This window comes from Oncorhynchus tshawytscha, linkage group LG16 (assembly GCF_018296145.1).
Source record: "Oncorhynchus tshawytscha isolate Ot180627B linkage group LG16, Otsh_v2.0, whole genome shotgun sequence".
NCBI lineage: Eukaryota > Metazoa > Chordata > Actinopteri > Salmoniformes > Salmonidae > Oncorhynchus > Oncorhynchus tshawytscha.
Window position 1 is genome coordinate 68,998,451 of NC_056444.1, and position 26,549 is coordinate 69,024,999.

At 40.7% G+C, this 26,549-nt stretch overlaps 1 protein-coding gene across 1 annotated transcript; it reads left to right on the forward strand.

The window, feature by feature from the left end:
* The first annotated feature begins 2,310 nt into the window (after nt 1-2,310).
* LOC112216224 (tyrosine-protein phosphatase non-receptor type 1) lies at nt 2,311-14,802 on the forward strand. Its single transcript, XM_024376063.2, has 9 exons — nt 2,311-2,573; nt 3,514-3,604; nt 6,500-6,600; nt 8,481-8,579; nt 8,801-8,938; nt 11,348-11,557; nt 11,745-11,906; nt 12,220-12,380; nt 12,488-14,802. Exons 1-9 carry the CDS (start codon nt 2,517-2,519, stop codon nt 12,807-12,809), a joined length of 1,341 nt encoding a protein of 446 aa, XP_024231831.1. The 5' UTR covers nt 2,311-2,516; the 3' UTR covers nt 12,810-14,802.
* Nucleotides 14,803-26,549: the final 11,747 nt, after the last annotated feature.

A 26,549-nucleotide genomic window follows, 5' to 3' on the forward strand; every position in this document is an offset into this window, starting at 1 on the left:
ACCGGTCTATGGCCCAAGAAAAATAAAAACGTGACGTGACTAGGAAAAAGAGGTGAAGGAGCAGCGCCCTCTCAAATCGAACAGTAATCTGCGCTTTCGGTCATGTTGTATCGTCCAGAAATATACATATCTTTTCCATAAAATACACTACATGACCAAAGGTATGTGGACACCAGCTCGTCTAACATCTCATTCCAAAATCATTGGCATTAATATGGAGTCGGTCCCCTCCTTTGCTGCTATAACAGTCTCTACTCTTCTGGGAAGGCTTTCCACTAGGTGTTGGAACATTACTGCGGGCAGTGGCGGTTTTAGCTTGTATGGCTCCCTGGGCGAACCCCTCCTTCAGCGCCCCCAACAACAAAAACAGCACCATTTTACACTAACTGTATTTTTATTCAGACATTTGGAACAACACAAATAAATAATCAGAACATTTAAAACTATATAAATATATACAAACATAAGACTCATACATCAAAAAGAAGTAACAAAGACAAATGGAAACAAATTGTAGTATATAAATACAAATAAAGGGAATTGAATTATTACACTATTACCCTATTGCTAACAAAAAACAAATAACACAAATAAAACTAAATTGCACAAATCCTATATAACACAAATAGAATAACACACTCATAAAGAAGAGAACCTGATTATTACACTATTACACTTCAAACAAGAAACACAAACTAAATTGCACAACTAATTGCATTAGTACTGTACAAAGTTAGAGGTGCGCTATTTGATAGAGGGAGCGGGGGAGTCTCTCGGGCTTCCAGTGGGGAGACCTGAGGTCAACCTACCCCCGCCCTCTCCCCATCTCGTACCTCTGAGTGGGAGACCTTCCCAGGCAGCAGCCTGCCTAGCTCACAAACTAGAATCAGGACGCCCACTCCAACCAGGTTAATTGACCCACAGTCCAACATGGTGACATGATATCATTGACGTGACGTGCAAATGAGCGATGGAAAACCGATCGCGCAAATGTCACCATTTTGATTTGTTTTTGTGCGGGCACCCCATGCCACTGGCTGCAGGGACTTGCTCCTATTCAGCCACAAGAGCATTAGTGAGGTTGGGCACTGATGTTGGGCGGTTAGGACTGGCTCGCAGTTGCCGTTCCAATTCATCCCAAAGGTGTTCGATGGGGTTGAGGTCAAGGCTCGGTGCAGGCCAGTCAAGTTCTTCCAGACTGATCTCAACAAACCATTTCTGTATAGACCTCACTTTGTGCACGGGGGCACTGTCATACTGAAACAGGAAAGGACCATCTCCAAACTGTTGCCACAAAGTTGGAAGTGCAGAATCATCTAGATTCTAGAATGTAATTTTATGCTGTAGCGTTAGGATTTCCTTCACCGGAAATAAGGGGCCTATCCGAACCATGAAAAACAGCCCCAGACCATTATTCCTCCTCCACCAAACTTCACAGTTGGCACTATGCAATGGCGGCAAGCTTTACACCACTACAGCCAACGCTTGGCATTGCGTATGGTGATCTTAGGCTTGCTCCGCCATGGAAACACATTTCATGAACTGACATTGTCACACCCTGATCTGTTTCACTTGTCCTTGTGATTGTCTCCACCCCCCTCCAGGTGTTGCCCATCTTCCCCTGTGTATTTATACCTGTGTTCTCTGTTTGTCCATTGCCAGTTTGTCAAGTCAATCAGTGATTTTGGTCTCAGCTCAGCTCTGTCCCAGTCTCTCTTTTTCTTGCCCTCCTGGTTTTGACCCTTGCCTGACCTGTCTGTCTGTCTGTCTGTCTGTCTGTCTGTCTGTCTGTCTGTCTGTCTGTCTGTCTGTCTGTCTGTCTGTCTGTCTGCATCCTATGACGGTGCCATGTTGAAAGTCACTGAGCTCTTCATTAAGGCCATTCTACTGCCAATGTTTGTTAATGGAGATTGCATGGCTGTGTGCTCGATTTTAATACACCTGTCAACAATGAGTGTGCCTGAAAAAGCCGAATCCACTAATTTGACGGGGTGTCCACATACTTTTGTGTATGTATGTATATGGGTGAATTTTCAAACTAGTTTTCATTGGGAAGGCAGATATAACGTTATCAAAATCAATTACTTTTGCATGTGAAAACACAGAATCGTACTGATTACTACATGTGCTTAATCTAGCCTAGGCTACCCCACTTTTGTTTTGAGACGATTTTACCCTGGGCTTTGAACGGGGCACCTGGTTCACGCCCAGATTCTAAACCGAATGTAATCACCTTTCACCCGAGGCAAACTCCTCCGTGGTAACCCGGTCTAGATAATCGAATTCCCTCAAGGACAGTCTAGATGAGGAGGAGCGTAACTGGGGTTGTCACAGCGTGTTTCCGGTAAAACCAGGCCGAGAGAGACGACAATAATCTATGTAGCTAGCTAGCTACTGAAAATAAAGAACCGTATAGAAAGAGTTGTCGACTTTGTTCGACAACGTTTCAAATTTGCTAAACCTTTACAAATAGATATCGACTGGTCGTCGGGAAAAGAGGCGGCTGTAGCACGGCAATGGAAGCTGAGTTTGGGGGAATCGATGAACCCGGGAGTTGGAACGCCATTTACCAGGTAATGTTAGGTTCGTCTTGGAAAATCAAGGTGGATTTGAAGTTGCGAGTTCTGTTTGAGTAGGCTAGATTTGAACATTGTGCCTACAACTACTTATTACACGTGTCCCGTGGTTTATAAAGTATTATTTCTGGTTTATTGGGTACCAATTTTGATATAGCTAGCTAGGCTACCCTGTTCCGATTTTGTTGTAGTTAACGTACCAACTTCCACGGCGCTGTCGGATGTGTGAAGTCTTCTAGAAAACCTCACTGTTTCGAATGATACATTTGTAACATCAGTAGGCTATAGCGACGGTTGTTACATTTGTAACGTTCACCTGCACGTGTTAGATGCATTGTAGCAGATTAGTGTTGTCACATTGACACTGTCATTGATAGCTAAATGCGTGTCCAGCTACTTGTTCCATGCCACAGTTCAGACATAATCATGCATGTTACTAGAAAAAGGGGCAAACCACAATTGCATTCACATTTGATTAACGATCTATTTAACACACACTATTAGACTACTCTGGATTACAGACAAGGCCTGAAGGTGGCTGTGACCAGATGTGTCATATCTGCGTTTGAGGTGATGGTGGACAATTATTTAGTGTCAGCATAATTTGTCAAACTGCGGACAAATGTGGTTCAGGAAAATATCCTTGACTGCATATTTACTGTAGATATCCCAAGTATCCTGTTACTGTGTTGTAAAGAAAGACCCTACTTTTAGGACATGGTATGTGCACCTCCAGAAACAATGGATAAGCACAACATAAGTCTGCACCATAGTACATTCTCCTTAAGACTCTGTTAGGGTTGAAACTGGTTGTAATAGACTGAGCACCATTGGGAGAATACCAGTGAGTAAACAACCATAGGAACAACTATTTGCCTCCCAAAACAAATACAACTCAAGCTAAGAAATGTAAGTAAATGTATTGTTTTGCTCACAGGAAATCCGTCAGCAATCAAGTGAGCTGCCCTGCAAACTTGCTAAATTACCTGAAAACAAAACTCGGAATCGCTACAGAGATGTCAGCCCATGTAAGTTTTGTGATTTTTGATGCCATCTAGTTCAGGGATGGGCAACTTTGATGGGGTGAGGTCTGCAAAAAGAGACAATTTAGCAATTTTACAGATTATTTCCTGCAATTCTATACATTTTGCCATAGGCTGGAGAGAAATGCTTTCTGAAAGTATTGACACCACTTTTTGGTTTACTACTTGAATTTTAAATTGATACATTTTGTTATTGTCACTGGCCTACATACACAATACCCCATGTCAAAGTGGAATTATGTTCATAATGAATAGCTGAAATGTCAACAAGTATTCATCCCTTTGTTATGGCAAGCCTAAATAAGTAGAGGAGTACAAATGTGCTTAATAAGTTGCATGGACTCACCCTGTGTGCAATAAGTGTTTAACATGATTTTTGAATGACTACCTCATCTCTGTATCCCACACATAATTATCTGTAAGGTCCCTCAGTTGAGCAGTGAATTTCTAAAACCGATTCAGCCACAAATTCCAGGGAGCTTTTCCAATGCCTCGCCAAGAAGGACGTCTTTTGGTAGATGGGTAAAAAGAAGAAATTGAATATCCATTTGAGCATGGTGAAGTTATAAATTGCACTTTGGATGATGTATCAATACACCCAGTCACTACAAAGATGGACGATCTTCCTAACTCCATTACCAGGCCAATGGTGATTTTAAAAAGTTTAGTTTATTGGCTGTCCTAGGAGAAATCTGAGGATGGATCAACATTAATTGCTCCACAATACTAACCTCATTGACAGTGAAAAGGAAAACAGTACAGAATAAAAATATTCAAAATCATGCATCCTGTTTGCAATAAGGCACTAAAGTAATACTGTGAGAAAATTACTTTATCCTTAACACAAAACATTGAGTACCTCTTCATATCTTCAAGAATGGGGGTGGCTGCATCAATTTGTGTATGCTTGTCTTCAGCAAGGACTGGGGAGGCTAAATCCTAGAGGAAAACCTGGTTTTCTGCTTTCTGACAGCCACTTAAAGACATTCACCTTTTTAGCAGGACAATAACCTAAAACAAGGCCAAATATACTTTGAGTATACCAAACATGAGGAACACCTTCCTAATATTGAGTAGCACCCCAACTCCAGCCTTAATTTGTTGTGACATGGACTCTACAAGGTGTCAAGCACAGGGATGTTGACTCCAATGCTTCCCACAGTTGGCAAGTTGGCTGGATGTCCTGGTGGACCATTTTTGATACACACAGGAAATGGTTGAGCGTTATACAAAACACAGAGGTGCAGTTCTTGACACAAACTGGTATGCCTGGCACATACTACCATAGCCCATTCGAAGGTACTTACATTTTTTGTCTTGCTCATTTACCCTCTTAGACCCACTATCAATGTCTCAAGGCTTATAAATCCTTTAACCTGTCTCCTCCCCATCATCCACACTGATTGAAGTGGATTTAAAAATGACATCAATAAGGGATCATAGCTTTCATCTGATCTGTCTGTCATGGAAAGAGCAGGTGTTCTTAATGTATTGTATTCTCGGTGTACACTATAGTTGCTTACCAAGATGATGTTGAATGTGGCCTAGTTAGAGTTTCAAGCCAATATAAGTCAAAACTATGACAAGACTTAAATGTCTGTCTAGCAATAATCAACAACCACCTTGACAGAGTCTGAAGAATTTTTAAATAATTCAGAAAGTATTGTACACTCCAGGTGTGCAACGCTCTGACTTACCCAGAAAGACTCAGCTGTAATCGCTGCCAAAGGTGTGTTGACTCACGGAGGGAAAACTTATGTAATCAAAATATGTTAGTGTTTTATTTTAAACAAATGTTAGAATCTTTCTTCCACTTTGACAGAGTATTTTGTGTGGATCGATGACTTAAAAAAATACATTTTAATCCCACTTTGTAACAACTACATGTGGGAAAAATAAAGGTATGAATATGATGTCTGTGAGTGACAAATCTATAGGGACCCCACGGTTGGTAATTCGGCCATGATTACTACAAGTTTAGATAGCTGGCCGCTCGACGAATTTACCAATAAAAAATAATATATAAATAATGCTAGCTTCTGATGCACAACCAAATTTCAAAACATCCCTTAGTTTTTTATACTATTCTAACTCACAACAATAAGTTGAGACCCCGACTGAGTTCCCCCAATTTTGGGGGGGAGGGAAATTAATCCGTGGGCCTACAAAAGGGGCTCTAGTTAGACTGAGCTGCTGCAATTCCTCGGTCTAGGTATACAGAAGCATAAGATAAGATGACAAATTTACAATAACAGGCTCAAACATTGGCTATAGTTGACGCTCTATGCAGGATAGCCTTTCTTATATTTGGGTGCTACATACTGTGACTGAACACGTGTTAAGCTGTAGTCTAAAACATCTCATGTATGGCAACGGATGGATCTTTCAAGGTCCGATGCCTCAAGTAGTTAAACAGTTCAAGCTTTTACAGTTGTCATGTCTTTTTTTAGTCTTCCGTCATGTTAACTAGACACAGCAAAGCTGTTGTGGTTTCCTCTTTACACAGAGATGCAAAAACTTCACCTAAACCCTATGGGACAGATTGGTCACATGTCAACCAGTGTGTCAATATTTTTTGTTTCCTGATTTGATGTGAAGTGAACATCAGACATTCAAAGTACTTGAAGTATTTACTTTAGTACCATTCCAGCTCTCTTGATTTAGATGAGGAGAAATGGCCTAGATAGTATTTCCTGTTTAGTTGAGTGGATTAGAATAGAAGAGAAGAAATAAACACTGCTGTGTTTGTCAGATTGACCCTGTTGGATGCACTGTACAGCTGCACCAAAGTTCTTGTGTTTAGAGATAAAATCCTAAGTCCCTTGGGATATTGCAAAGTTGAGTGTTTTCTTTTCATCAGCCTTCTTTCATTCTCTGCAGTTGACCACAGCAGAATCCGCCTGCAACTGGGTACGAACGACTACATTAACGCAAGCCTAATTTCTGTAGAAGAGGCACGGAGAAGCTACATACTTACTCAGGTTTGTACTTTGGTTTTTGTACTCTGGCTAAGAAGGGAGTATTGGGAATAAATTGTCTAGATGTCAAGCAATTACAGCAATTTTACTACGTTCAGAATGTCAGTTGCACAAGGGCATCTCCGATATAAAAATGTTTTAAATCAACCTATCCTGGAAGAAATCTTTTATTACGTTTATTATTATTATCATCACATTGATTATTTTTAAAACGTTTTAGGGATAGGGGACAGTATTTGGAAGTTTGGATGAATGAGGTGCCCAAAGTAAACTGCATGTTACTCAGGCCCAGAAGCTAGGCTATGCATATAATTGGTAGTATTGGATAGAAAACACTCTAAAGTTTCCAAAACGGTTAAAATAATGTCTGTGTATAACAGAACTGATGTAGCAGGCGAAAACCCAAGGAGAAACCGTCAAGGTTTTATTTTTTTTAATTTATTTTTTTGGTGGAGGTGACACCATTTAAAATGCATGGTGTGCTTTCGCCATAAAGCTTTTTTCAAATCTGACGAAGTGGCTGGATTAACAAGAAGTTAAGCTTTTAAACAATCTAAGATACTTGGATTTTCATGAATGTTTAATATTACATATTTTGAATTTTGCGCTCTGCAATTTCACCGGATGTTGGTCAGGTGGTACGCTAGCTAGCGGTTTAAATATGCACACCCACTGATGTTTCATTTTAAGTTTTCAGAACCCTGACCTTTTCCACGTTTTGTTACAGCTCTATTCTAAAATGGATAAAATATTTTTTTCCCTCATCAGTCTACACCCAATACCCAATAATTACAAAGTGAAAACAGGTTTTTAGACATTTTTGCAAATGTATAAAACATAAACAGATGCCATATTTATGTAAGTATTCAGACCCTTTGCTATGAGACTCGAAATTGAGCTCAGGTGCATCCGGTTTCCATTGAGCATCCTTGAAATGTTTCTACAACTTGATTGGAGTCCACCTGGGGTAAATTCAATTGATTGGACATGATTTGGAAAGACCCACACACCTGTCTATATAAGGTCCCACAGTTGACAGTGCATGTCAGAGCAAAAACCAAGTCAAGAGGTCGAGGGGAATTGTCCGTAGAGCTCAGAGACAAGATGTGTCGAGGCACAGCTCTGGGGAAGGGTACCAAACAATGTGCAGCATTGAAGGTCCCCAAGAACACAGTGGCCTCCATCATTCTTAAATGGAAGAAGTTTGAAACCACCAAGACTCTTCCTAGAGCTGGCAGCCTGGCCAAATTGAGCAATTGGGGGAGAAGGGCCTTGGTCAGGGAGGTGACCAAGAACCCAATGTTCACTCTGAAGAGCTCCGGAGTTCCCAGCTGACCTGACAGAGCTTGAGTGGATCTGCAAGGAGGAATGGGAGAAACTCCCCAAATACAGGTGTGCCAAGCTTGTAGCGTCATACCCAAGAAGACTCGAGGTTGTAGTCGCTGCTAAAGGGGCTTCAACATAGTACTGAGTAGAGTCTGAATATTTATGTGATATTTCAGGTGATGTTATTTATTTTTGTAAAAATTATTTTAATAAATTTGCAAACATTTGATAAACAGTTTTTGCTTTGTCATTATGGGTTATTGTGTGTTGATTGAGGGGAATAAATAATATATACATTTTAGAATGAGGCTGTAACTCAACAAAATGTGGAACAAGTCAAGGGGTCTGAATACTTTCCGACTGCACTGTATATCAAAAGTTTCTAACACTTAATTTTTATTTTAAACTGACATGTTCCTAGGACTAGTGTAGCCTGCCTGTCACATGCATTTACAGTGGGTGTGTTTTTAACTGCCTGATAGATGTAAAAAAAAAAAAAAAAAAAAAAAAAAAAAAAAAAATGGATAAGATGCTTAACATTACCTCTTTTTCCAAAGGGGCCCCTTCCAAACACATGTGGTCACTTCTGGGAGATGGTGTGGGAGCAGAGGACCATGGGAGTGGTGATGCTGAACCGTGTCATAGAGAAAGGATCTGTGAGTATTACCACAATTGGTAGTATTTAATTTTTTAAATATATATATCTATATATAATTATACGAGCTCCCTTTAACCACTATGGACCTCCAGTTGCAAAGTACTGCTCTGTTTTTGGTATAACAGGGGTTTGTTCACCCGAAATATCAATATTGTACTTATTCAATGTAAACATCCCAGTAAAATGTATGCAGTTATGCCATTTCTGACAATTTTTCAGGTGAAGTGTGCCCAGTACTGGCCGCCTAGAGAGGTGAGGGAGGCGGTTTTTGAAGACACAAATTTCAAGCTAACGCTTGTTTCAGAAGACATCAAATCCTACTACACTGTCCGTCAGCTGGAGCTAGAAAATCTGTCGGTAAGATTCCTCTTCGTTCATTGTGTAATCTTCTGTTCTTCTCTTACCATCCTATTATAATCTTAAATTAGGTACTAAGGCATAAAATATACACTTCCTGGTACAGTGCCCTATTTACTTCTGTATATATAGTGTAGATCAGTATGTGAACACACTCAAATTAGTGGATTCAGCTATTTCATCCTCACCTGTTGCTGACAGGTGTATAAAATCTAGCACACAGCCATGCAATCTACGTAGATAAACATTGGCAGTAGAAAGGCTTTACTGAAGTGCTGTGGCTTTCAACATGGTACCGTCCATAGAATGTCAGCTTTCCAAGTCAGTTTGTCAAATTTCTGCCCTGCTAGAGCTGCCCTGTCAACTGTAAGTGCTGTTATTTTGAGGTGTAAACGTTTAGGAGCAACAACTGCTCAGCTGCAAAGTGGTCGGACACAAGCTCACAGAATGGGACCGCAGAGTGCTGAAGCCTGTAAAATTGTCTGTCCTCAGTTAAAACGCTCACTACTGAGTTCCAAACTGCCTCTAGAAGCAACGTCAGCGCAAGAACTGTTCGTCTGGAGCTTCATGAAATGGATTTCCATGGCCGAGCAGTCGCACACAAGCATAAGATAACCATGCGCAATGCCAAGCGTCAGCTGGAGTGGCGTAAATCTTGCTGCCATTGGACTCTGGAGAAGTGGAAATGCATTCTCTGTAGTGATGAATCACTCACCATCTGGCAGTCCGATGGACAAATCTGGGTTTGGCGGATGCCTGGAGAACGCTACCTGCCCAGTGCCAACTGAAGTTTGGTAGAGGAATAATGGTCTGGGGCTGTTTTGCATGGTTTGGACTAGGCCCCTTAGTTCCAGTGATGGGATATCTTAAAGCTACAGCATACAATGACATTCTAGATGGTTCTGTGCTTCCAACTTTGTGGCAACAGTTTGGGGGAAGGCCCTTTCCTGTTTCAGCATGACCATGCACAAAGCGAGGTCCATACAGAAATGTTTTGTTGATCGGACCTCAACCCCCTCGAACACCTTTGGGATGAATTGGAATGCCAACTGTGAGCCAGGCTTAATCGCCCAACATCAGTGCCCCACCTCATTAATGCTCTTGTGGCTGAATGGACGCAAGTCCCTGCAGCAATGTTCCAACATCTAGTGGAAAGCCTTCCCAGAAGTGGAGGCTGCTGTCGCCACAAATTCCCGAGAAGCCGGTGTTTGGAGGATATATTGGCATGGTTTGCCGACCCGAGACAAACACCCATGCCAATATATCCTCCAAACACCGGCTATGGGTTACCACCATATTCACATAATTTGACATTTTCATTACATTCTATTTTGATGAATTTATTCATCCTATTTCATCCTTCCACAAGATATAGTCCTGAAACAAATCGTTTAGGTTGCAAGAGATGCGATGCAGCCGTTTAATCTTTCGTTCGTTCTAAATGTTCCGCTGCCATGCTGGCCGACAGCGTACTTATTCTTGGCCATGTTCTGTTATAATCTCCACCCGGCACAGCCAGAAGAGGACTGGCCATAGCCTGGTTCCTCTCCAGGTTTCTTCCTAGGTTTTGGCCTTTCTAGGGAGTTTTTCCTACCCACCGTGCTTCTACACCTGCATTGCTTGCTGTTTGGGGTTTTAGGCTGGGTTTCAAATCTTTGCATTTGGTTTTCAACAGCAAAGAATTGTATAAACCTGGCTGTCTCTGACATTTGAAACATTGAAATTTAATTTCCAGCTGTCCCTTAGTAAAGAACTTGTTGGGAGTTGAGATGACACAGGCAGCTTTTCTCAGCCAGTCAAAATCATGAATCTGCATTTTTATGGATATACAAAGAAATGTCAATAGAAAAACCAGTCAAACAAAACAAAATGCAGCTTTCCAGCTTCAGTTTGAGATTGCGTGAATCTGCATTTTTATGGATATACAAAGAAACGGGGGTTAATGTTTAGATGCTTTTTACAGTAGATCGAGTTTATAAATTGCCTGTCAGGGTTGATGACACAGTGGATTGAACAGTGAATAGGCATTTCAATGTCATAAGCTTTGCCGGTGGTAACCAGTAAGCATCCAGGATTAGACCCACCTGTTGTATAAATACCCACATTCATTGTGAGAGGACTGTACTTGTTTATTATCATTACTATCAGCAGAGATCCAGGCTATTCCTAGAAATCCTCCACACTGCTTTGAAGCAGCTTCGGTGGGTGTTTGATATCCTTCTACAAGCAACTGAACTCGGGACTATCATGTTCCAAAGTAATTTATAACACGATTCTTTGACTCTTGTCTGAGATTCCTATAAAGATTTTCTTGACTTATGTTCATACTAGTGGTGGTGGTGGCAATACAGTAATTGATATCTCTGCTCTATTTTATACTTAGTGGGTTAATTTGTCCCCCTTCTACAGACTCGGGAAACTAGAGAGATCCTACATTTTCACTACACCACCTGGCCTGACTTTGGTGTGCCCGAATCTCCAGCCTCCTTCCTTAACTTCCTGTTCAAGGTGCGGGAGTCTGGGTGCCTCAACTCTGAACAGGGGCCTGTGGTGGTGCACTGCAGCGCAGGCATCGGACGCTCGGGAACCTTCTGTCTTGTCGACACTTGCCTGTTACTGGTCAGTACTGCACTGGGAATCTCATTCGAAATGCAAAATTTTATTCCTCCCACAAGCCAAAATTATGCAAATGTGGTATTGAGTTGTGCAGACACTCATTTCCAATGGCTTTATGAAGAATCATGACTTCATGTCGAGTAATTGTCAGTTTACCCAATGAAACTTGCTGTGAAATATCTGTTTGCAGATGTCCATGCGCAAGGACCCGTCATCTGTGCACATTCGTGACGTACTGCTGGAGATGCGACGATATCGGATGGGCCTGATTCAAACACCTGACCAACTCAGATTTTCCTACCTCGCTGTTATTGAAGGTGCCAGGTGCATCATGGGAGATGCATCATTGCAGGTAAGTTGAATCCATCTTTTAGTTGCTGCCATGAACCAAAGTGCTATAGTAGGTCATGCAAGCACATACAAATTGGGTCTCGGGTGTCTGTAAAATGTGTGTGCCTTTTTGTATATATTTTCAGGAACTTGTTAGCCACAATGTTCTTATACTTGTCCTCCACTGAATAATTTAAAGTAGGCCAATTGGGTGTTTTTATTTGGGAAGCTCGAACTAGATACAGATGTCTCTCATGTATGGAGAAAGGTCATATCTTCTCTGTAAAGCCTATTAATGTTTAAATAATACCCACATCAATCCATAAATGTTTAAGGAGTCGTGGAAAGAGCTCTCCAACGAAGAGGACGTTCCTCCAGAGTTCACACCTCCCCTGCCCCACCCCCGTCCTCCAGGTCTATCTGTCAACGGCACGGTTGAACCCATCTCATTTTTTCCTGAGATTGTTGTTGCTCAGAACGATTCCCACACTCGCAGGTAAATAAGACCCGCTCAATTAGATTTTTAGCAGTCTAGACTTCATACATGCAATATTCAGTGTCACTCTTCATCCTTCTACCCCTGGAATATCTCTCCCATTGCAGTGCCCCACCAGAGACTGAACTGCGATGGAGGGGCAGTGGTGAAGGTGCTACCGCCCAGTCGCAGTCTTCCACTGTATCCAGTGATCAACCTGATGGCCAGACGGGAAGCAAAGAACCAGCTCCCAAAGCTCCTACGAAACCCCACCGGCTGCATGAGCCAGAAAAACAGCAGGTGCTGAACCAGGACCAGGCAGCTGAGCAGGCAGCAGGAGATGATAGCCCTGAGGCTCTAGGGGCCTGGAACCCCCTGCTGGCCAATGTTTGCCTCTGCACTGCCTTGGCCCTGGGTGCTTATGTCTGTTACCGGGCCTGTTTCCACTGATCTCCTCTACCCTCCTCCATCTCTTGCTCCTCCCTTTTCTCTTGTCTGTTTTTTTGCAGGGTGAATTAGGCTGGCCAGCCGGCCCTCTCTGCCTATGGTTTTACTCTGCTGGCTGGGCAAGTGGATTGTTTGGACTTCAGAGAATCGATTGATTCAGACTCACTCGTTTTCTTTACAAATGCGGAGCAGGGGTGTGGGGGGAAGGGACTGCCTCTTTTTCCTCGTCACCCACCATAGCTCTCATATGAACTGTCAGTTTGGACGCTCAGGGTCTCAATTTTCAGGTATCACATCCCAAATACATGTGTTGATTTTCAAAACAAATGAGTAAACAAATGTTTCTTTCTAACCGTCAGTAAATTAAGGTGTTTGTTCCTGTGTTCTGTGAGCTGAATGGTCTACTAGTAGTCTACCCTACCGGGACACACGCACCTTCTATTCAGTTACCAAATAACACGCAAATGTGTTATTCTGTTTCAGCCTTTGCAAAAAAATGTCCATTGGCTATTCACCCTTCTCTCCCAAATAGTCCTTTCCTTTGCAGTTCTTTACAATTGTTCTGGAGGAGTTACAGTGCTTGGTTTGTGGCAACCCTGCAGTGCCAACGTAATGAATTGCTGCAGAGATGTTAGTGAAAAGACAAACTTGAGCTGATGGGGCAGTAATATACCCAGGAGTAAGCTGAGGCTAAGTGGTGGCCACCATCCGAGGGAGACGCTGCACTCCTCTCCTTCCACTGGATGAGGGGTGCATTCAGTGGGTTATTTACAGGCCATAAGAGAGCTCCCTACCACTTCCCTGTTTAGGGTCTTTTGGCTAAAGCTACAGGAGGCACACTGTATGTGTGTGTGTGCAAGTGTTATCTGGGCTTTCTACTGATGCATGATTTCTATCTGCTGTCTTAGTGGGAAACATCACAAGCTAATAATAAGTTATATTTTAAATATATTCTAGATTGTTTCCTGGTTCTTGACCCTGACCCCCACCACGTATTAATTAATTTCAAACTTTACATTTAAACAGGAGTGTCTAGTTGATGATGTGCTTTGAATGGAAGTGCTGCACGCATGTATTGAGCTGTTCTTTTTTTTTTTTGCATAGTTTGAGGTGTTGCGTTCACATTTTAGCCCGTTTTCAAAAAATTTACAATGTCATATTTTTATGTATTTTGGCTAAAGTCTGCTATAAAGGAGTCTCAAATGATTTCGCAACATTTGTTTAACCCATTAGAGATACAGTTTTATTCAGGGATGGTGACTTCTAGCAGTCCCCACTTTGGATGAACAATGCAGAGGCTTTTTCATACTAAAGAAACAAACTGGGTGAAATGCATCAGGTGAGCATTGCATCTGAACACAGGAGGTTGCATTAAAATGCCAGCTCAGCATACTGTATGGAGATACAGGCAGCAGCTAACCCTCCTCTCCCTTAGCTAGCAATACAAATACCATCAGCCTTTATTTTACCAGCCTCTGAAACATAAAACCCATTCTGCCTGTCTGGACAGGGAGCCTGCGATCTCAAACCAACTTACAAACACCAGCACAGGGATTAAAACACTGTAATGATGATCAGTTATGGCCTGGGCTGTCAGTTTTAGTTAACTTTTTTCCACAAAGATGTCCTGCACTTGTGAATTAACATGTTTTTCATGAGATTAGTTCAGCTACTAGCATTCAGTTTACTTTAGTGACTCAAAAATAACTACGTATATCCTGAGTCCAATGGCTGTACCTTTTCTCTGGAATGTATGATGTCCTACCCATGGACATGCCCTCTTGATACTTTAAAAAAGTTATTTAGATCAGATTTTAGTCTGCTGACTTTTTTAAAACGCATTTACAAGTAATGATGAACTCACAGTACCTACCTGGGCAGCTTTGTGTTTGCCCAGATGTTCCTGTTTTTCTGTACTTATGCTCACCAACCTTTTTGTTTTTTATTATTTACATCCATTGTATTCCTTTTTTTTAATAAAAACAAATCTACTGCTGATTTTTGTTCTGCTTTTTGGATCTGAGTCATGTTTTTAAGATTTTTCATACAGAATTATAAACAAAGGCTGTGGTAATAGTCATGTCAGATTTTGTTTTTGACCTGAAGATCCATGACGTCATGATTTGACATCTTATTTTTCCGAGTTGCCAGTTGAACGCACCATCAATCTTTTGTATGAGACTGAATGATCATATTTGTCACAAATGAAGAGCATTACAATAGCTGGTTTCAAGACAACTGAACTCGGAAAAATAAGGTCAAATCATGACGTCAGTTATATTTAGGTCGCTAAATCATAGCTGGAATTCAGGTTTGGATGACCGTTACAAATTATTTTCCCCATTCAGAGCTGTTTTTTCCGAGTTCCCAGTTGTTTTGAACGTGGCAAATGTCCCACCTCAAAATGGTAATTGAAGCTAGGCTCAGCCATGCCAGTCATACAAAGGGAGCAGATTGAGTGTAACATCTTCTGTGCATATCAGACATCGCTGAGCTGCTGCTTCTCCCATGAAGACCCCGATGGAACCCTCTGTACCCTAGACGTTAATTAAGCAGCTGAATCCGTAGCATATGAAGTGTCCAGCGTACGACCTGTTGCATGACATTTGTGAACTAATTCTGACTTAAACTGCTCATGTATTTGTCTCATGCTTCGTAAAGAACTGGTGTAGATATAAAATAGGGTATATAGCCAATCTGTCTGCAGTGGCCGTACATCATTTTCTGAGGTGCCGGTGCGGCCTCCACAGAAGTCAGTCAAGAAATTTCGTTTTTTTATACATGACCTCCCGCCCTCACCTACTGTCAACCAATCATGTCAATGCAGAGCTATATGGAGATCTCGGCATTGTTACGAAATTTGAGAGGCGCACGGCAATGCAGTATGGAGTTTGAGTTGGCCTCTGCAGACTCCGCGATTGCGTCACATCCGCGATACGAAGCCTCTGATTACATTATCAGATCAAGCGTAAATTGGCTTTAACAGCGAAACACTGGCCGCTGCATACTCCGCGATTGCGTCACATCCGCGATACGAAGCCTCTGATTACATTTTCAGATCAAGCGTAAGTTGGCTTTAACAGTGAAACGCTTACTTGTGGGTCATTTTCTAGCAATGCAGAATTAAAGAACTTGACAATTGACATGTAAAGCTGACCTGAGAAAATAGATTCCATTTTCATTGACAAAGAAATGTTCTAATATGATCTGTATTATTTCACCGTGATGAACTCGGTAGGCGGTGTCTGTATTGTATACTGTGCAAGACCAGTGTTTTAAGTTGCCACAAGGGGGCTCTTCAGAACACACAAACAGCTCAGGTTTCAACATAAGCATACAAGTCAAGAGGTTTCTTTGTGTCATCATACAACTTTATGACTCACATACCTGGACACATAGTGTACAGTATAACCCACACTCCTGTTTTCTGTACCTACTCATCAATAATTATCTGTCTGTGTCCATATATGTATCCTTTTTTGAACCACTGTTATGGATCTGACTCATGTTCAGAATCTTATTCTCAGGCTGAACTCTGAACAGATAACATTGTGTCAATTAGTTTTTGGGGGATTTTTCCCTATCTCCATTAGGATACATGTTGGCAAAGCAATTTTATTTGTACAAGGATACATCTACAATTAGTAGATTTCATTAAATTGGCTTTTCAAATCAAAGGTTGTTTGTCACGTGCTTTGTAAACAACAGGCTAACTGTGAAATGCTTACTTGCGGGCCCTTCCCAACAATGCAGAGAGAAAGAAAATAGAGAAGTAATAACACGTAATAATAACTACACAGTGAGTAACGATAATTTGGCTATATACATGGGGTATCAGTTCCGAGTCGATGTGCTGGGGTACGAAGTAATTGAGGTAGATATGTACTGTACATATAACTAGGAATAAAGTGACTAGGCAACAGGATAGATACACAGTAGCAGCTGTGTATGTGACTTCACAAAAAGGTTAGTGCACAAAATAATCACTGCAGATATTCTGGGTAGCTATTTGGTTAACTATTTAACTGACTATTTAGCAGTCTTATGGCTCCGGGGTAGAAACTGTTTAGCATCCTGTTGGTTCCAGACTTGGTGCATCAGTACCGCTTGCCATGCGGTAGCAGAGAAAACAGTCTATGACTTGGGTGGCTGGAGTTTTAGAACATTTTAGGTCCTTCCTCTGACACCTCCTGGCATAGAGGTCCTCAATGGCAGGGAGCTCGGCCCCAGTGATGTACTGAGCCATACACACTACCCTCTGTAGCGCCTTGCGGTCAGATGCTAAGCAATTGCCAAACCAAGTGGTGATGCAACCAGTCAAGATGCTCTCAATGGTGCAGCTGTAAAAAAAAATGGAGTATCAAAGGGCCCATGACAAATCTTTTCAGCCTCCTGAGGGGAATACTTTTAAAGTATTCACAGAAATAAATATAATGGTCATCCCTGCTTCAATATTGTATTAGGTCCAGAGTACCCTTACTTAGAAAACAAATGGTACTACGTACGCATGTAAAGTAACATTATACGCATTATCATGACAGCAGTAACATTGCCACACTGTACCTTATGCCATATCACAGGAATACAACTAAGCAGTGAGTAATAGCAGCACTCCCAAACCACACGGCTCTGCTGACGTCAAGGAACAGGATGGAACAGGCTGCACCGATCGGCATTGGGAAAAGTACTACCAAGGTGTGGCCAGAGACAGGAAGTGGTCTTAAAGGCATAGCTGCTCTATTCAGAAGAAACAGTACTCTGAAAAAAGTTAACGTGCATGTGAACTGGAGCTGTTTTTTTGCATATCAAAACCCCCCCTGAGTCACCCTCAGAGAGTGGGGTTTATGGTGGTACTGATGATGCTGTTCAGAATGATGATGATTATGATAAAAGAAGCACAGTTTATGCGATAGTGTATCGTTCTGATCCTACGATTGACCACCTAATAGTTAATAAATAAAGCCGCAGAATACAGTTTTATAGTTTTTGCATATATTCATGGTCTGTGTCTGCTGTGAACAAATGTTGCTGAATGTTGATTAGTATTTATTTGCCTTTTACTAGGTCACTTCATTGGTCAATGTAGGCATAATCTTCATAATACATACTTACTGTGACAAAATGGGATGAAAGGGATAACCTAGCTATTGGTTCTTTGCTTAGCCTCTTCTGCTGAACCTGTGACTCCATTATCAGTACTTATCGGAAAGGGAGTCAACCCTGCCCTACAGGCTTTTCCAATGTGTGTCCTGGGTTTAGTCATTAACCTGGAACTTCCCAATAGCCAGCCAGCCCTGAGAGACTAAAAAAGGAGGATATTTCTTATACTGTGGCTTACCTTCTCGAAGCCAAGTGGGGTTCTGAAAATTCCAGAAATCAAACCCATCTGAGAAATGTTTAATGACTTGTGAGAGCTGGAGTCATCAGAACAGACACATTTGTCTAGTCAAGGTATGTACACAGTAGTATCTGGTAGTCATGCATGCAGGTCAGGCAGCTGTATGTCTCATAATACCTCCATCAAATGTTCTTCACTGAATAAATTATCAATTCACTTTCATTATCTATCCATCTGAGAACATTATGTCCTTGTCATTTTTCATTAATAAACGTGGAAGTGTGACTGATCTTCAGAAAGTGGATGTTTCACTATAATAGTGTTATTGGCTTATTGCTATCCCGACCACCACAACATAATTTCTTGAGTTTGGTCTCCTTGATGACGGTTGTTATGACACTAACCCATGAGCATTAGTACTAGTTCCTGTCCCTGGGTGTTGATGGCGTGGACACACCGTCACTCTCAGGCCTGCTAAGGCTGAGATGTCACATGCGGTCTGGCTTGGTGTAAAGAGGCTCAGTTCAGTCATGTAGGTCACAGCAGTTTGCTCTGTGTATAAACACACGTCCTCCTGAGTCGTTGGAGCTTGTGTTTCCCCCAACACGCTCTGCCTCTCCCGCTTCCTTCCTGTGGCCCAGCGCTCATCGAACATGGCAACAACTGATGACGTTGACAACAGGGTGATAATGTAAACAAACCTCACTGAGCTGACTTCCCTGGACATCCTCCACCACAACATTAGACACTACTGTATTGTTTTTCATAATGGTACATGTAATCATTATATGCAAAGTTGTACATACTTTGGTAGGGGCAGAAGAAATGGTCAATTTGTCAGTGGTTATGCAATGTTTTTTTGAAGATATCCCCAGTTATTTGCCCAATACATGACATACTGTATTTACTGATACAAATGTACTGTTTTTTTTAGCTATGATACATTTTTACATATATCATCATTAGGTACACCCAGAGACATATACACCGTGTGTAAAAAACATTAAGAACACCTGCTCTTTCCATGAGCCTTGAGACAGTAGGTGATAGGCGCACCGGTTGGTGTCAAGAACTGCAACACTGCTGGATTTTTCACATTCAACATTTTCCTGTGTGTATCAAGAATGATCCACTATCCAAAGGACATCCAGCCAACTTGACACAAATGTTAACATGGGCCAGCATCCCTGTGGAATGCTTTTAACACCTTGTAGAGTGCATGCCCCAACAAATTGAGGCTGTTCTGAGGGCAAAAGGAGGACTCAGTATTAGGAAGCTGTCCTTAATGTTTTTTAAACTCAGCCTATTTAGAGAGTTAAGCCAACTTTGAGAATGTTTAATATTGTTCTAATTCTATACATTCAGTTACATAGCATTGTTTAATTTAATGTAAACTTTATTTAACTAGGCAAGTCAGTTAACCCTGGATGCTTCTGTGTGTCGCTCTGAATGGGAGTCTGTTGGATGACTGGTGCGGTGTAGTTGTGGAGTGGCTTCACTGCAAGTATATTGTATGTTTCGGATATATGTATGTTTCGGATATATATATATATATATATATATATATATATATATGTCAGTTAAGAACTAATTCTTATTTACAATGACTGCCTACTCCAGCCAAACCCTAACCCAGCAGCATACCACCCTGCATACCACTGCTGGCTTGCTTCTGAAGCTGAGCAGGGTTGGTCTTGGGCAGTCCCTGGATGGGAGACCTGATTCTGCTGGAAGTGGTGTTGGGGGGACAGTAGGAGGCACTCTTTCCTCTGGTCTAAAAAAAATATCCCAATTCCCCAGGGCAGTGATTGGGGACACTGCCCTGTGTAGGGTGCCGTCTTTCGGATGGGACGTTAAACGGGTGTCCTGACTCTCTGAGGTCATTAAAGATCCCATGGCACTTATTGTAAGAGTAGGGGTGTTAACTCTGGTGTCTTGGCTAAATTCCCAATCTGGCCCTCAAACCATCACGGTCACTGAATAAACCCCAGTTTACAATTGGCTCATTCATCCCCCTCCTTTCCCCTGTAACTAATCCCCAAGTTGTTGCTGCAAATGAGAATGTGTTCTCAGTCAACTTACCTGATAAAATAACAGATAAACACTGGGCCAATTCTTAGCTGCACACAACCTGGAATTGAACCAGGATCTGTAGTGATGCCTCTAGCACGGATCTGGATGAGCATGCATTGCTTGCTGTTTGAGGTTTTAGGCTTGGTTTCTGTATAGCACTTTGTGACATCGGCTGATGTAAAAAAAAGGCTTTATAAATACATTTGATTGATTGATTGATTGATGCAGTGCCTTACACCGCTGCCCCACTCGGGAGTTTAAATATTGCCCATATAATGTTAATGGGGAGCTAATATGGCTGCCATAGAATGTTGTAGTGTCATGTAAATGCATCATAATGCTAATTGTAGACATTGAGTTTGAAAGTTTTTTTTTTTTTTTAAATCCCCATGTAAATGCTATTGGGCAGCTAACATGGCTGCCATATAATGTTGAAATGTATAAACTGGGTTGTTCTAGCCCTGAATGCTGATTGGCTGACAGCTGTGCTATATCAGATCAAATACCACGGGTATGACAAAACAGTTATTTTTACTGATCTAATTACATTGGTAAACAGTTTATAATAGCAATAAGACACCTCGGGGGTTTGTGATATATGGCCAATATACCACGGCTAAGGGCTGTGTCCAGGCACTTCGCGTTGCATTGTGCTTAAGAACAACCCTTAGCCGTGGTATGTTGGCCATATACCACACCCCCGCGGGCCTTATTGCTTGATTATACAATGGATGGGTCTAATCCTTAATGCTGATTGGTTAAAACCGCATTCCAGCCGGCGTCTATTCCACAAGTTACCACCGGCTAAATCTTAAATCTATGACGTTAAAATGCTTATTTACTCTCTTCCATCTGACTGCGCAATCCACTGTCTCATCAGTCAAGCCAGGCACTTTATAAACTTGATCTCCACTATAAAAAGCATCTAGACATTATTTCACATTTCTTTTAGACTAACATTTTGCTTTCAACAGTGGAGATTTGTATTAACCTTGTTGTGTCTCTCCGACATTTGCAACATTGTTTCAATATTCAAATTTTATCTCCAGCTGTCCCATAGTAGTGAACATGTTGGGAGTCGGGATGAGACAGACAGGCATGCAGCGTTTCTCAGCCAGTAGATATCATGAATCAGCTGGCATCGTTTTTATGGATATATACAAATAAATGTCAATTGAAAAAAGGTGCAGCTAGTTTGCAGTCTTTCCAGCTTCAGTTTGAAGTGATAGTGTTAGCTGTGTTGTTGGCTAGCTCCTCTGAACAACATTGTCCTGATGAGTAAGCACATTTTCTATGCCTAATAGCTCATTTTTACAGATGTATCCAAATAAATGTCACTAGAAAACATCTTAAATAAACGCAAATGCAGCTACTTTGCTGTTATTTTGGCTGCATTTTTTGATGTGACAGTAAGTTAGCCGTAGTTGGCTAGCTAGCAAGCAAGGGATAAGAATGTTGCCAGTCAGTATGACAATGGAACATTTAGAATGAATGACGGGGTCGCGTCCATAGATACAGAACAAAAAGACTGAACAAATGGGTCACGTCTCTAGCAACCGAACCGATAGAACGAACGACCAGTCGACTTGGGTAGCAACCCTAGATTTGTGTCGGGACTAAATCTTGTGGAATAAATTAATCAAAAATTCATCAAATGAGTGTTTTTAATGAAAATATGTCAATCGTTATTTGAATATATTACGTTTTATTTTCATATTAATTTCACCTTTATTTAAATAGGCAAGTCAGTTAAGAAAAAATATTATTTTGTATAAAATGATAATGAACTCGAAGCAGGTGTTTGGAGGATATATTGGCACGGTTTGCCGGCCCTTGACTTCGTCTCGGGCCTAACAACACCATCCCAATATCTCCTCTAAACACCGGCTCCTCTAGCATTTTCACTTAAGTAAATACATGGTTGTGGCTACACCTAATCATAGAAATCATTTGAAAGGTTAAAACAAACGTGAGGTTTGTCACATTTTGGTTGATGTGGGTGGAGTGTTCATCCATTCAAACAATGTGTCAACACACCCCATTTCCTGTTGGGTAGCCTGTTTGTGCCAGCTCACCTGTACGTGGATGAGCGTCAGACATTGTGTAGGTGACAATGAAAGGTTCTTATTGCGTAACTATCCACAACTCATCTGGAACAGTATGATGGAAAATAGTTTGAAACCTGTTGATCATTGCCAATTGCTAAATATACAAACCTCCTAATCTTGAACACTTGTTTTTTCCTGTATGCAAAGCAAAGTGCCAAAAAGACTCTGACAAGAAGACTGTGACGATGAGACTGTGACAATAAGACATTTATTAGATATTTTGCTTCTGTTATACAGTGGATTCCTGAAATGATTGACACCCTTGATAAAGATAATCAAAAATGAGTGTATAACATAAATAATTAAAATACTAAGCTATATATTATGCTCAAACAATGGCAAAATTATATTATTGTATACTAATACAGTTTCTCAGAGAAAGATATTTTGCATAACGAGTCATGCATTTCTTCTCAAAAAGATAGGGGTCAAAATTACTGACACCCCTAAAGATTCTTACAAATAAAGTCGTTCAAGTTTTGTATTTGGTGCCGTATTCCTAGCACGCAATGAGTACATCAAGCTTGTGACTCTACAAACTTGTTGGATGCATTTGTAGGTCGTTTTGGTTGTGTTTCAGATTATTTTGTGCCCAATAGAAATTAATGGTAAATAATGTATTGTGATATCTTGGAGTCACTTTTATTATAAATATTAATATAATGTGTTTTTAAACACATCTACATTAATGTGGATGCTACTATGATTACAGATAATCTTAAATGAAGCGTGAATATGAGTGAGAAATTTACAGAGGTTCAAAGATCATACCACCAAGACATGCTAACCTCTCACCATTACAAATAACAAGGTAGGTTAGCATGTCTTAGGGGTATGATCTTTCTCACTCATCATTATTCACGATTCATTCAGGATTATCTGTAATCATGGTAGCATCCACATTATTAATGCAGAAGTGTATTGAAACAAAATATTTTCTTATTTACAATAAAAGTGACTCCAAAATATTATTTATTAAACAATATCGTATTAATTGTACTAGTATAAAAAATATAATTTCCCAATTATTTTGAACATAAAATATAGCTTAGTATCTGAATGATTTATTGTATACAGTCATTATTGCTCATCTTGATCAAAAGGGTATCAACAATTTCAGACTGGATTTAAAGAACTTGAAGATCCTGTCAAAAGGAAACTGGACCTTCCCTTTCAGTACCTGGTAATCTAGGAAGTTTTCAAGGAGTACATTGAGGAACAGAGCAATGACTGGATAAATGCTTAAACTTTATAGTTCAACAACATAATTAAGGATTTAACGCAAAAAAAATATGGTCAATATTTTCACTAATGAGTTACAGACAGGTGTTCAAGACCCTAAGCTTTTCTTTGTCTGATAAAATGTGATTTGTGTTATAGAAACTCAATTCACAGATCAAATATAATTTTCTGTATATTTAAGGCACACATTCATTCACCTATAACAATATAAGTACTGATAAGAGGCACAGTCTTTTTAACGTGTTCTCTATCTGTTCAGGAAGGAAAAGATGCCATATCTCGTTGCATGTGGGCTCATTGTGAGCCTGACGCCACAATAGTGGTTAATTTCCATCACGTGAGGTGGTGGCAGTTTTTTCTGCCCCTGCCTGCCTGCATATTGCCAATGTCGGGTTCACTTGCAACACCAATCTCATTGTTCAGTTGTTTCTATTTGTTTGCACACAGACCTATGAACTGTAATACTGTATGTGTAACATCACTGTTTGAGAAAGTGATACATTTAATTGTACTTGTAATTGTATTCTGGGTGGTATAGGATCATGGCTTGCCAAGCATCTCTGACCTCTACATACAAATTACAGTAGGACACTGTAATCATAAGTCAACTAATTGACACTTACATATGGTTTCTTTGTCACCGACCAGTGTTTCCTTGTGCAAGAGCAGGATGGCCTACTGTTTCACAAGACCTTCACACTTCACCCTTAACATTTGCTCTGCAGTGACCACAAATCCTTGCTACTGCACGTCAGTGGTGCCTCTGTAGTCGTCCACAGTAAAATAGGAGAAGTAAAGATGTTGAAATCTGGGTTCACTCCAAGCCAGATCATCCTCCGGCCTCTTACGGTATCTCAGCAGGTCTGAATTCCCCTACTAAGCCCCATGCTCCGGATATCCAGGGATCACGTCTCTCATATTACTGTCATTTTTATTTAGGTTAAGGCCTAGCTAGGTTTGTAACTGATTGGCATGTGTAAAATACAAATGAGTTATTTGGTCTGTAGTTGTCAACAGTTTGTTATCAAAAATGATCTTATCAGATACCGTAACAATCTGCCTCTCAATCTAACTGAATATCCTGCATGACTTTGCACTGTGTAGAGATGTTTGAACCTTTCACCCCTGAATTAGTAGTTAAACATTGACATACTCTACATACTCTACATACACCCTCGATGTACACTCACTGGACTCTAACCACACTCATACTACACTGGCACTCCAACACACACACACACACACACACACACACACACACACACACACACACACACACACACACACACACACACACACACACACACACACACACACACACACACACACACACACACACACACACACACACACACACACAGAAGGAAAAATACTAAAGGCTGATCCAGGAGGACCATAAATAATGGGCACTAGTAGAGAGCTATAGGGGCCAGTGGATACGGACTTCTCAAACTCCAAACTCTGGCCTGATCTGTTTGGTCTGTTTCTCAAGTGTTCCCGGAAGTTTTGCGATGTTGCGCCTCTGGGTTAAGAAACTCTGTGATGTACTAGGGAGACGCTATATGGACAAGCCTTGCCCAAATTGATGATGTATGTCGCGCAGTTGAGAGTCGAGAGGAGATGAACGGTTTTGGTTCGGTCAGTTGTCCTGATGAACCCTTCACAGCTAGCTAGTTTATGCTCGTGGATCAAAACTTGTCTACTGAAGTTGGGAGTTGGGATTTGGAGTGGTCAGAATCTTTCAGTTTTTATCAGAGTAATTGTTCACCCATTAAATTATTAATATATTCATGGTTTCTGCAAATATGTAAATTCAGTAGAGAATTGAGTCAGAAAAACAATAGTTCAGCCCCATGTCTCTACCATATATGCTTCAAAAGTTACCAATGATTTACTCTGAGAATTTAGCATGTTTAAAGTCAATGGAATGTCATTATGGGCATGATCAAAAAGTGGTCACTGCTCAATAGAACTCTGTGGGGCGGAATGGTGATAACTTCAAACTGACAAGCTAGTGGCTGCAGGTTCGTGAGTGAAAACATAGTCTTTTTCTAAATGAATACTAAACAAAATAGGGACTAAGTATATATTTATTGACAAAGCTAAGTTCAATATCCTCCCTCTGCAATGTTTTTGTGTCTTTCCCTTTAAATCACCATAGAAACAGCCCCTCTCATGTAGATTGATCAGCAATATAGCCAATGAAAGCCAATAATCTGGAGATGAAAATGACTAGGGTATCACATTGATTGTGATTGTTCCAATCCACGGAAACACCCCAAAATGATACCAACTCCCAACGTCAAATATTGAAAAAGGTACAATGGTCACAGCAAATTAACATTCTTATTTTATTAACACTGTCAAATACAAGTATTTTAAGATTATAATATTGTAGAGAACAATCTAATGATTAATTATATGAATGAATGAATAAAATTAAATTTGTGTCAAATCGCCAATTAGCAACCCATCCCTTGGCACATAAACAAACATCACAATAATTCACTGTGGTAATTAAATGAGAATTATTCTTCCAGTGTTCTCTACATTGCGCATCAAGAGTGAAAAAAATGTAAGGTAAAAATCTACACATAATAGGAAATAAGGTTATCCAAACAATAATTATATTCCTAGAGCAGTAAAATAATATGCATACATACATACAGTTGAAGTCGGAGGTTTACATACACCTTAGCCAAATACATTTAAACTCAGGTTTTCACAATTCCTGACATTTAATCCTAGTCAAAATTCCCTGTCTTAGGTCAGTTAGGATCACCACTTTATTTTAAGTATGTGAAATGTCAGAATAATAGTAGAAAGAATGATTTATTTCAGCTTCTATTTCTTCCATCACATTCTCAGTGGGTCAGAAGTTTACATACACTCAATTAGTATTTGGTAGCATTGCCTTCAAATTGTTAAACTTGGGTCAAACGTTTCGGGTAGCCTTCCACAAGCTTCCCACAATAAATTGAG